This window comes from Halyomorpha halys, unplaced genomic scaffold (genome assembly GCF_000696795.3).
Source record: "Halyomorpha halys isolate HHAL.00 unplaced genomic scaffold, Hhal_1.1 Scaffold755.1, whole genome shotgun sequence".
NCBI lineage: Eukaryota > Metazoa > Arthropoda > Insecta > Hemiptera > Pentatomidae > Halyomorpha > Halyomorpha halys.
Window position 1 is genome coordinate 65,913 of NW_027108003.1, and position 12,847 is coordinate 78,759.

Genomic DNA, 12,847 nt, shown 5'->3' on the forward strand with positions numbered 1-12,847 from the left:
TATTTTCAGTGGGCATAACAGACTGAGTGATTATCTTTGACTGTGTGATGGGGTCTTCTTACAGAAATTATAGCTTAAGATAGTACAGATAATACTGATAGCCAGCAATGAGTAGTCCAACCTCACATACATTACTACGAACTATAGTTTCCATGGTGCAGCGGGACACTACCTTTAGCTCCGTAACCAGTTTCTGTAATGCTAATTCAGCAGTTCCCTTTCCACTAACTTGCTAAGGTTAAAGGACAATGACAATTGATTTAGATTTACAAATTATGGCTGTACAGGTTCACGTAATGCGGATCTACATTTCTTTCCCTGAAGCAGACCATCCGTGGACCAAACAAACCTCAGAGGGGCTATTTTATATAGGCCTGGAAAACCACAACACAACATTTCTGATTAAAGCATAAAGAGTAAGATCAATGCTCCAAGACCTGTTCGGAATGAGCTGCCTCAAGGAAGCAAAACCAGTCTCAGAAACCATGGTGTGAAACATGGCTCTCCATCATGGACGTTTAACGCAGAAAAAACCTTTAGTGGGGAGGGGTAGAGGCACACCTAGTACATTATAATCTAAAATTTACTTTCCAATAGAATAGCAATGCTTTTTGAAGATCCAGAACTCCTTTATAAATCCAATCAATATGTGATTCTACTTCATCAATGCATGATCCATTACAAAATTATAAGAAAATCTTACGTGTAAACTGATGAAATGGTGGCCTTGGTGTGGGTGCTTGGGTTCCTGGTGGTGCAGGGGTGCCAGGTGGTGGGCCAGGAGGAAGTGGTGGGAGCTCAGTACTTTGCTCACTCTGAAAAAGAAAAAATATACATAAATATTTTTTTTTCTCATTTCTTTAAACTGTTGAAAAATAAACTAAACAATTGAACTTAAATAGACAATACGATAAAAGTAATAACATATTACAAACAACAAAATATAATCCAGGTCATTAACAACATAATTAACTAAAAAAATAAATTAAATTAACTACATAAAAACCAAATGTAATGGCTAACCAAGCAGATTTTTATTATTTCAAATAAATGATTCTAAAGCCATTTATAAAAATGTAATTGAGCTAACTAATCATATTGTTCTAAAACTATAAAAACAAAAATAAACTCCAATTTAGAAGCAATTAACTGATAAAAATAATAATATATTTTTAATCTGAATAGATTACATATCACAAAAGTAACAATAACCTAAATAAATTTTTTTTAACATAAAAATCTATTTTATAATAACTTTAAGAGAGCATTTCAAAGAAACATTCAACTATAAATCAGATTTCAAAAGTCTATTAAGAAACTTAAAAAGTCACATTGATTTCTGTATAGATTTTAAAGTTATTACTAACTTACAAAACTGTAGGGATACATTATAAGAAAAAAAAATCAACACCATAATGAGAATGGAACTATTTACATTAACTAAGTGAACATTTTTTTCTCATACTCACAGGTTCATTCATGAGCCATGGGCTTGAACAAAAACTTGAATTTCGAAAATCATGCATTTGATAGTCCTGTTAAAGTCAATATTAAAAATGAGAAAATTTAAAACAACTCTAATTATTAATCTTCGAGTAAGCCATAAACTTTAAAAATTAAAGTAGAGGAGTAAACAGATTTAATAGTAATTTTAAAATGCTAATTAATTTACTTTTAGTTCAAACGTAGATACAGGACTAACCGAACTTAGAGGAACTATTTTAATTTCCATGATTATTTGATAAAAATGAACAATGATTTACTAACAGAAGACACATAGTTTAATTCTGAAGAAATGGAAAATCCTAAGCAACCTAATGATAAGGACAAATAAAAATTAAGCATAAATCAACCCAACATTTGAAGAGCTAATTTTCTATAATAATTTGTCCGATCGATGAACAACAGGATAGACAATGTGTTAAAAATTTTCAAGAAAACTAGAACACATTTATCCTCTCTGATTAATAATATTCAACAATGTTATTGCAAATCATTCACTTAATTACCTATAGCTAACACAATAATTACTGAAAATAAAACCATATTAAATTTTATAACTTAGACCTAATGTATAGCTGACCCAAATAAACATGATAAAGCAAAACCTCAAACTAGTAATATAAATAAAAGTGTTACGAACACCATTTGAGCCTGAAATTAAATGTTTTTTGTTAGTACAAAAATGATTCCCCCACAACTTATTAATGCTGAACTTTAATTTAGAAAACATCTACAAATCACAATAACTATAAGATATAAGTCCTCTCGTATATTCTTAATAGGGACAAAGAGATATACACAATTTAGATGAAAAAACTTAATAACGTACATGATTTAAATACACCACTTCTGAAATGCAAAAGACTACCGCGTAGAAACTTAGCATTAAAGCTGTATTAATGAATTATTCTTAGGACCAATAAAGACAAATATTGGAAAAAACAAAACAAGCTGCTCATAATTTTAGACATAAAAAATAAACAAGACTTTAACCAATTTAGAGATTAAAAAAAAAAAAAAGAGTTCTTCATATTTGACAACATAAGATACTAACCTGATTGTTGGTATTGTTAGCTGCCAAAGGCATCATCTCTTCAGCCGGTTGTTGCTGTTGTTCTGCTGGTATTTGCGGCTGTTGCTCAAGACCAGGTGTTAACTGCTGCTGTTGTTGAGGTTGCGGAGGCATACCCCAAGGTCTTAGCTGTGTGCCAGGAGGATACCCTTGATAATTTCCCCAATTTGGCATGCGCTGCTATAAAATATTAAAAAGCAAATAACATATAAATACATAATCTATAAAAATAGATAGTATATTAAGGTAATCATTTATAAATCCTAAAAAAATTAATAATCTACAACTTAAATGACTCCTTAGTCACGATTACCAAGAGGAAAATCATTTATTGACTCTAACCAATATAGCAATACCATAACATACTCAAAGCAATATTACTTATTCTGATAGATTCAAGTTTATAACCCATTAAATGATTTTTACATTTAGGTTGGTCAATCTCTAAGCAAGTTAATATAAAAACTTATTCACTGTTTTGGGAATTATTATAGCTCAATGTAATAAGGTTAGGTCTTGATCCGCTCTTATTGGAAATGAACAAATTTATGTAGACTAATGAAACAGATACATCTATATCCCCAAAAAATAAATTTAACAAGTTAGGAGCAACTTCAATTTTATAATAAATCAATAAACAATGAACTAGATAACCTCAATTTATTGATTGATAAGGTTTTGATCTGAGTATATAATGTTGTACGATATAAGCGAACATCTCACTTAGGAATTTATCATCAAAGCTCATATTATAATTGGAGCGTTCTTGAACAAATTTTTCACTTTTATGTGTATTGGAAATGGGTTGAGAGCAGCCAGCCCTAAATTAACAAAATCAGATTCATTTATGTCCCAATAAATTCACTCATATGATAAATGAATAAACACTGAACTAGAAAATTTCAATTTATGGTTGATACGTTTTTGATCAGTTAATAATATTACACTTCCAAATAAAAAATAAACAACTCAAAATTTATAATGTTAAAAATTTTAATGGTAACACCTTTATCATCCTAAATCGTAGCCAATCTAGTCTTAAAGTATCAAATGAAACCAATAGATGTTCTACCAGTACCATATGTCATAGCAACTAACCTTGACTTATATAGAACTCAATTTGTGCTTAGTGTTTGATGTTACAAAAAAACAACACATTTTTGAGTTTTGCGGCTTTTATTATGGATGTGTGACCATGTGATTACATGAGATGCAAGTTTAAGCATTAAATTTAATTAAAACTATATTGACATTAGATTGAAACTATTGAGAGAAATTAATTTAAAAAAAGTATCAGTAAATTCATATTACCAATAAAATTAAAGAGATAATTTAGAGGCAAAATTTAACATTAATAAATAGTTTTCATTCCAAACACATATAGAACAATTATTAATTTTAAGTGGATGGCTAAAGGTCTAAAGAATTTACAAATGAATAACATTACCCCTATTAAGTTAGATACAGATCATATTTATCCCAGACTTGCACTTAATGTCTTCAATACAGAATGAGAAAATTGTACATTATCTATTACTATATATCTAATATTGAATAGAAAACTGTTTAGAACCATTATAAATACAATAAGTCCCATTAATCAAAAGTCGTTAATTTCTAAGGGCACAGTAATTCATATTTTCTAAATTAAATATTCATTTAACATCATTCTTGCAAAAATTAAGGTACAGAAATCAATAAATTCAATAGCTTTTGACTTTTCTACAAATTAATGATAAATATGTATCTGATATAGACAAAATAAATGAAATATGGGAAAATTAAAGAAATTTAACAGAAAATTATGGACATAAACAAAAAAAAGAAAGAAATTCAAAATGTATTAGTACCTAGACTATCAAACAGAAACAATTTCAAACAACTAAAAATAAATAATTTTGAAATAAACCAGCCATAGCCAAATTTTACAAGAGAAGAACTTGCAATGAATAATTGATCCGAACTACATTTACCACACAAATTAATAGGAACACACTTCTTTAAACATAAGAACTAGTTTCAAACATATCAATGGACAAATGATTAAATGTTTACATCAATGAATACTTACTCCATAATATTGATAGTAGTTATGAGCTCCATAGGCTGCAGGATTATACCTGAAAATTAGGTAGAAAATATTTTAGAAAAATAACCTATAGATGACATGTTTAACATAGCTATTTCCTTCAACTCACATGTATGGATTTTGATACATATTCATATTGTACATATTCATGTTGTAATGCCAGGCTTGGGGAACCTGTTGGGGATTGGGAGCTGCAGCAGGACTTTTGTCCGCCATTAATGACATTTGGGTTCTGAAATATAACACAACATAAACTTACTGAGCACTAAACTAATATAAAATTAAGTCAATTATGTAAATAATAGCAATGCTATTTTGTATGCTGAATACAAATTAGAAACACTAACTAGGGATTAATATCAAAGTTAAGTCAATATCTTAATACTAAAGACTACAGCAAATAAGTCATAAAACTCTCCAAAAGCTTACCTGTAAGTGTCTTTAAAAGCTCTGAACGGTGGATTGGTAAATATAAAATAACGCTACCTAAATTAGGTAAGTCAATAACGAGAAAATAAAACTAACAGTTACACCTAATACGACCGACTTACTTCGATCGAGAGTAATCTTTACTGAGCGTTACAATCCTACCAATCTAAAAATCTCAGCTGTTTAAACAACTTATATTTTATAGCAGATTTTTTGTGTTAAATTTATTATTAAATAGTCCTTTAAATTAAATAATTGCCCACAAAATAATAATTTCATTGATATTTATACATTCACTAAATAGAATAATCTTTACATGTAAATAAGAGGGGCGGGTAACTTACCTACTGAGTTCATTCTGCCTTTCAATTTGGTAGTTTTCATTTCGTCGGTAATCCATCGCGTAATCCCGGTTAACGATGATTTGTTAATATATATGAATAATGACAAGAGTCACTGACGTTAACTAAAGAACACATTGTAATTAAAAAAGTAATATAATTTGATTGAGATAACACAACAAAACATATGCCAATAAAATCAACTCTGTATTTTGATGTCTAAACAACGATATAGGTGCTTACCAAGTAATTTATACGAGATGTTGCACATTTCATAGAAACATTAAAAAAGTAGCTCTTAAAAAAATATATATATCAATCTCAGCATTCATCAAAAATAATATTGATTTCAGACATTAATGTCTCAAGTCATGGGGTGTTTCTGTTGATAAACATTTTTTTTTTTTTATTCCCTTTGTAAAACTAAAAAGACCTAACTCAATACGTGAAAACAAATATTTAAAATGGACAATTAACTTATATCGAAATTGTAAATTAGGTGCTACCATACAGCTGTAATCATAATTCCAACACAATGTTCTCAGAAATTTTCAGATACTTTGGAATAGCACCGATATAAATGAGCAATATTAGTATATTATATAAAATATTTAACTTGAATTTTTTTCTTTTATACATTTTTTTTTTCGAATTCATTTTAGTTTCAATTATCTTGGAATTATAAAATTCAGAACAAATTTTACTCGTCAAGGGGTGATTTATGCTCCAAGAACTGCAGAGGGAATCTCAAGAGAGAAAATATTGCGTAGGGGGGTGGGTACATTTTGAGCGCGGGACATGCGCGCTGTAGTTCGTAAACGAAGCTCAGTTGTGGCTGTATTGTTTTGGTGTATGTTGGTTCATTAGATCTCGCGGAATTAAGTTGTATTGAAGTCGTTTCGTAATCGAGATTATTGGAAAACATTTTTAAGTTTATCTATATCCACCTATTCGAGAAATATCAGTCCTCAAAAGGTAAATTGATCCTTATAATAATTTATAAATTTTCTCAGAACCTTTTAGAGTAACAGGTAGTTGTGATATTCCTTAATATTTGATTTCCTGTATTTCTACTGATCTGATGTTGTATAACTAATGAAGAAATAGGTCAGTTTTTACTTTGTTTTAATGAATATAGTTTCGTTTTTTAAAAATAATATAGTTGTATTTAGGATTAGTTGAAAACTAATTACAATTCTGAAATGAAAAAACGCTTTTTTTTTTGTGTGTGTAAATCGCTAATTTTTTCATCACCATTAAGAACTTCTGCTCATAGTCAGTGTCATCCGCAACATTATATTGCTCTACTTAAATTCCAAAGAAAGTTATCTATGCATTAGAGCATTAGGTATCATTCTTATTTATATTTCGTGGAATTCAATGAAATAGGAACTTGGTCTGACATGTATCTTCATAATGAGGATATTTTTTATTTCGGCACATTCTTCTTGTATTTTTTTTTAGGTATTTAATTTTGGTATTCTTTAAAGTTATTTATTTAAACTTTTTCTGCCTCGCCCTGAAATATTTCAATTAGAAATTCGTAGGAAAATAATATAATAAATAGTTCTATTCCTGTAATTCCTCTCTGATGAAATTAGACCTCCACAATTGAGCAGTGCCATCCGCATCACTCTTACCTTCCGGTTTGAGTTAAGATCTTAACATTATTTTGACATTTCCAACCACCAGTTATTTTATTTATTTCAGTTGAAGGTTATTAGATATTTAGCTCTACTATTTTATCCGGATTCGGGCGTTGAAATGATTTAACATTGGTTCCACTTTCTCAACGATTTTTATCTAATCCTTCGATTACAAAGAGTATTTCTATATTTTAATGTAACTTGGAGGATTATTTAGTATCTTCTGGTACTCTTGTGATGAAATCGGCATTGATTTAAATTTACGTGTGGTTAATAAGCAAATTATTTTAAATTAAATATATTTTTTATTTTATTTTCAGTGACTGTGAATTTAAACAGTTGTATTTATTTTACATCATCAAACTCAAACGGTTTTAATTACTTAAATCGCCTCATGTCTTTTTACTCATAATACACGCAGAGTTAAGAAAAACAAATTGTTCACTTTTTATAGTTTTTAGACCATTACCTTTTATGACTAATAGATTAATTAAATCATTTCACTTGTTTCTTTTAAAGAAATTTATAGAATAAAGTGTTAAGCATAGCCGGCGTTATATTTTCGTATTCCCCCCTCTCTCGCCCGTCGATAAAATGGGTTTGAGAGATGTGGAATGGCACACTAGAACTTCCCTATCCCTGCTAGTTAACATAATTGATTTTTCCTTTTGACCACGATTGAAGGGTGCCCTCCAAAAGTTGTTACTACGAAATCAAACAAGACGATTTTTCAACGTAAAAACCACCGTTTTTTTGGATCTTAATCCATATTTGTGAGAAATTTCAACTAATGTTAAAACCTTTTTTTTAGAGTGAACTCTTCAATGATCTTTCTTATTCACTAAATTACCTCGTAATATGGAAGGTTCGAAAGAGGGCGTCCCTCCCTTCCTAAAGAAAAAGAAATTATCAATTTTGGGAATAATTTCATATTGTTCATACCTTGATCCTAAAAAAATCAAGATTAGTTGCTTATTAAAATAATTGATTATTTATAATTTTTGATAAATGTTTTTTTTAAAAACCTCATTCTATTTATTTTATTTATTATGATTCGTTATTTGTTGACTGTGATATATAATATGAATAGGTGGTTGGTTGCGGTGACTTGGATCGACTTACGGTGACACAAAACCTTACTTATGTTCCACGCTGACCGCACCCCAACCATCGCCTCATGATTATTTAATGAAATTTATTATTCTTTAACTAAATACAACAAGTAAATGTAATAACATGGATTAGAATACATTATAATATTTTGTGAAGGAACCTCCCAATGGCGGCATCCAATCTCAGATTTAAGTTAAAACTTCCCCAAGCCATCTTCTTTTCTGGCGCCTCCAAAATATTACCAGTGATATTTTGAGGTGAAAAGTTAGGAGCTAGTGGGTTCTTATTTTAGAATAAAAGAAATAATCTCGATCGAAATGTTATTTCATTCTATTTATGTTACTAACAGGCAACAAATGGGATGTTAAGGTCATTATTGATAAGTTCATTTGTTCCATAAAAATGAGCATTAGGGATTTAACGAAAGATTTTGGATTTTATGGATTAGATAGTGGGAAGAATTCGATGGTTTGGTAGAGCACCAAAGCTCAATTCTGTATGTTCAAATAGTTCTGATTTTCATAGTGTGAATTAGTTTTGTAGTAAATGGAGCGTTTGTCAAGTAAGTCTATGAAAACGGAACATTTCCGCATGTACCAGAGAATATTTTTCAGCGATTCCAGAAAAATCAGTAGTACGATTGTCTTCATAAGTCTTGACTGCAAAACATTAGGAAGTTAAATCCAATTTATAGTTCTGTACTTTTTTTGCGCTCCTATCTATCCCTTCCCCCCCCCAAAAAAAAAAATTCATCTGCCACTCCATTTTCTCAATCATTTAACATGTATCCTGTTTTTTATTTTATTTCATTTATTTATTTCGTATGATCTCCTTCATAGTCATTTCTGACATACAAAACTACTTTCTACACTAAACAACAAAAATGTTTACTGTTACTGGTGGCCACCAATGAATAAAATTTTCCTTTTTAGTTTCCAGTTATTGATTCCAAATTATTATTCTTGGCATAGTTACGACCACTCCCTCCTTGGACTAAACGTTAAATTAATATTTTATTGATGACAAATTTAATTATAATTTTTTAAGAACTATTTTTATATAATATTAATTAATCATGAATCATTACTTTTCAATTAGTTCATAATTGACAGATGGGATATTTATCTTTTAGGTGGTGTTTACTCTAACGCTTCTCAAAGATAAGTGTTTTCTTATCTAATTTTAAAATATCGTAGCTTTATTATATTTCTAATAGGATTTGATAAAATTAAACTTTCTCCGGAAAATTATCGGTTTGGAAGAAATTTTTTTTACAAATATTTTGTCCAATTTTTTTTTCTAATAAGGAACTTTCCTTTATATTAACATTATATTTGATACCATACCTTCATACTTCACTATTTATCTCATTCGTTTGGGACTGCATTATATTTTATGAAACGTTTTCTTAAATTTTATAAATCAATCATTTTAGGTATATTAATATTTTTTATATTTACTTGTTTTTTTGTATTGTTATATTTTATTTAGTATATCTTAATTGCTGATAATAGAAAATTTAGATCGATGTAGACAATGGACAACGTTATGGATATTTTGTGTTTATGTTTGATGGATAATAAAAAAAAAATAATAATCCTTTAGAATGTGATATTGACATATATTAACTTGAAATGAACCAATAATACTTCACAACAATTTTATTATTGTTTTCACTACGTTTCGGCCTAAGAAGCTACCCTCAAGCACAACTTCTCTATATTAATGTCCGTCTTATTATAATAAAATTATTTAGGTTGTAATTTGATTATGGCAACACCAGGCAACATAGAGATTTTCTAACTGAGGAGGCTTGTTATCAAAAGTGAAAGCAATAATACAATTGTGGTGAAGTATCATATAAGTAGTATCTCATCTTAATTAAATTCAGCTACTTGCTTTTATCTAAACTCAACTAATAAATTGAGATATATATTGGAGCGTTCTTGACAAAAAGGGCAAAAGAAACTAAAACAATTACATTTATTACACAGTATTAGTGCGGAGGAGGCAAAAATGTAAGCATACCCTTCAATAATAATAATCTAATTTCAAAGACCGTTTTATTTTACTCTTCTCAATAAATCTCCTAATATATTGGAAGTATTACCTAGAAGAATGATGAAAAATCATTAATTAAAACCTAAAAAAGAATAACTTTAAAATATAAACAAATGTGCTTATATCAAAATATTAAAACATCAAAAAGGGTTTACTTAATTTTTATCATTAAGTAAGTGTACCTTGGATGGATAAAAAATGATCTCTTACTGACGAAAATTTGGCTGTACACGTCTGTCCCGAAGGGATCGAAATTCCTATTCTTCAGGCAAGTGAAAATTGTCCGTTTTCTGGGGTGTCTGTCGGCGAAAAGTGTTCGTTAGGTGAGGTTTCATTGTTTAACTTTTAAATAATAAGTGAAAGATAAAGCCTACACGGTTACTTCAGAACAGTTAAAGGTAAATAGCTCATGAACTGATTCTATATAGCTACAACCATATGCATATGCTGTACTTTAGATAGACAAAAATAGGATTTAAATAACAAAACAACAACATTGCATAACCTATTTGTATTTTAGCACTGAGAAAAAAATTATCACAGGTATGATAACTATTGTGTAACTAATATTCCGAGAAGTTATTTCAAGATAAATGCAGCACTTCTTGTCGTATTTTCCACGAAAATAACTTTTCCAGTTTATTGATAGTCTATCGGAAATTAATTAATAAATTAAAAAAATTATATGCTAAAATTTACCACAACTTTGTGATATTTATCACAACAGATTGTTGTAATAAATTTTAGCAAATGAGTGACTTAGATAAAGAATTTTAATTTTTGTTTTAGTGTGAATATTGACTAATTAGAAATTGTTGAATTGACCTGGGCAGAATAGCCTGCATGAAGACGTGCTTTTAAATTAGTTAGTTCAAAAATTGTATTAAGATTGTCCCTGATGATGGCCGAATTGGCCGAAACGTCGGACTTGTAAAGGAAATAAAAGGATTTGAGACTATAATGGATACAAATTATTTATTTAAACAACATTAACCAGTCTCAAGAAAGTTTTAAGATTATAAATAAAATAACTTTTGCAGTTTATTGATAGTCTACCGGATGTGGGGGGTACATTTTATATCCGTTTCGTAATCTATAGAACATGGTTTTGGGGATTTGACTTTTTTGAAACGTTTTTAAGATTTCGTGCATATATGCACTATCTCCAATGGTAAAGACTTTCAATTTTTAAGTAGTAAAATTTGAATTTTTAAAATGTGATTTTCTTGTCATACTTTGAGAAACCTAAAAAAAATCTCAAATTTATTTCCGAAACACTTATAAATGTGTATGTTGTTAAAAAGTAAAATGTTTTAAAGGTCACGTCTTTTTTTTTTTTTTTTTTTACTATTCTTCTGATATAAATTTTTTTGCATCATCACGCATATTTTCCTATAAACTTGTCTGAATTATTGATTAAGAACCTAAGACATATGAATGGAAAATAAGTAGGTTGGTTCAATAAATTCCAGTGGCTGTGCGTAGATAGTCCAACAATTTGGAAAGCTGCCCAGGCATCTTAACTCTGTCGTATCTTTATCTGCATTGGCTACATTTTTTATAAATTTTATTTTTAATCGATAGTTCTAAGGAAAACTGTTATTAAAATCGATTTTAATAAATAACATTATTATTCATGTTCATTCTATTTGCACCCAACAAATCAAGAGATGAGGTCACTTAAATATTTTTTTCGAAATTATTGTACCTGTGTACTAATCGAAAAAAAAAATCTGAAACCTAATTTCTACTGCATAATATGTGAAATATTTTCAGATGAAATCATTTTTTATTTTTCTTATGGTGTAATAAGTTTTTGTTAATAGGATCATCTGATTTGATTTTGATAATTAATGTATATCTCTTGCGGATTTTACCCTTTTATATAAGGGGTAATTGAAAAGAAAGAAATTAAAGTTAAGAAAAAAAAAATATAAATTTATTTCAATATATGTGAAACCAGAAGGAAACCTAAATGAAGCAGCGTAGATCTTGTTCATTAAATTTGGTATGTATGAATCCATTCTAGTCAAAATGGTAATAGGGGTTTGAAAACTATTCAATTTCTTGGCTTCCTTATGTGGTCGTGAATAGTAATGGAAAGTTCCATGATCTATGTTGGAATGTTCTCCGTGAGGTACTAGTATTACATTCTCACTACTAAAGGTATTTATATACATAATGAAAACGATATCCTGATTATAGAAAATTTTACGTTTTAGACATCAAGGAACAAATTTAATCCTTGATGTCTGTCTGTAGTCAAATTTGTGCTTGGTCATAATCAATCCAACCGTTAATCCGATTTTGATAAACTTTTCATGGATTGTGTGGATTGGTTCCATATATATATTTCAACATATTCCGTCCGATACTTAAAATTGTGCACGTGTATACGCATTTTTCTTGGTACAATTATAATTTGAAAACTTTTGGTCCGATTTTAGTAAAAGGCAAAAAGAAAAAAATATAACATTAGCACCCCTTCTCTGTACCCCCGGAGAACGGTTCCTTGGCCAAAATTGTGACTCCCGCCTTCAGCGGACCCAACTTGATCTCTTACAATCCATCTGACAAAGGATGGGCATTATAT

General features: G+C 29.3%; 2 protein-coding genes across 7 annotated transcripts in view; one reads left to right on the forward strand and one right to left on the reverse strand.

Annotated features, from left to right (window-relative positions):
• Nucleotides 1–5,840, reverse strand: part of LOC106685908 (leukocyte receptor cluster member 8 homolog) — a 21,820-nt gene extending 15,980 nt beyond the window's left edge. For 2 of the 6 annotated variants that reach the window (XM_014428899.3, XM_014428898.3), the window contains exons 1-7: nucleotides 5,678–5,840; nucleotides 5,438–5,559; nucleotides 4,774–4,896; nucleotides 4,647–4,695; nucleotides 2,558–2,755; nucleotides 1,470–1,535; nucleotides 704–815 (exon numbers count right to left, since the gene is read on the reverse strand). In XM_014428899.3, the coding sequence (XP_014284385.1) occupies nucleotides 704–815; nucleotides 1,470–1,535; nucleotides 2,558–2,755; nucleotides 4,647–4,695; nucleotides 4,774–4,896; nucleotides 5,438–5,493 (604 nt within the window). In that variant the 5' untranslated portion in view covers nucleotides 5,494–5,559; nucleotides 5,678–5,840. Of the gene's footprint in view, nucleotides 1–703; nucleotides 816–1,469; nucleotides 1,536–2,557; nucleotides 2,756–4,646; nucleotides 4,696–4,773; nucleotides 4,897–5,093; nucleotides 5,242–5,437; nucleotides 5,560–5,677 lie in introns of those variants that run through there. The other 4 variants (XM_014428903.3, XM_014428901.3, XM_067046391.1 and 1 more) reach the window with 4 other exon arrangements.
• A 409-nt stretch (nucleotides 5,841–6,249) lies between these two features.
• Nucleotides 6,250–12,847, forward strand: part of ringer (ringmaker) — a 58,768-nt gene continuing 52,170 nt past the window's right edge. Inside the window, exon 1 of the mRNA XM_014428908.3 lies at nucleotides 6,250–6,409. The gene's annotated coding sequence lies outside the window, so the exon portion shown is untranslated. The remainder of the gene's footprint in view (nucleotides 6,410–12,847) is intronic.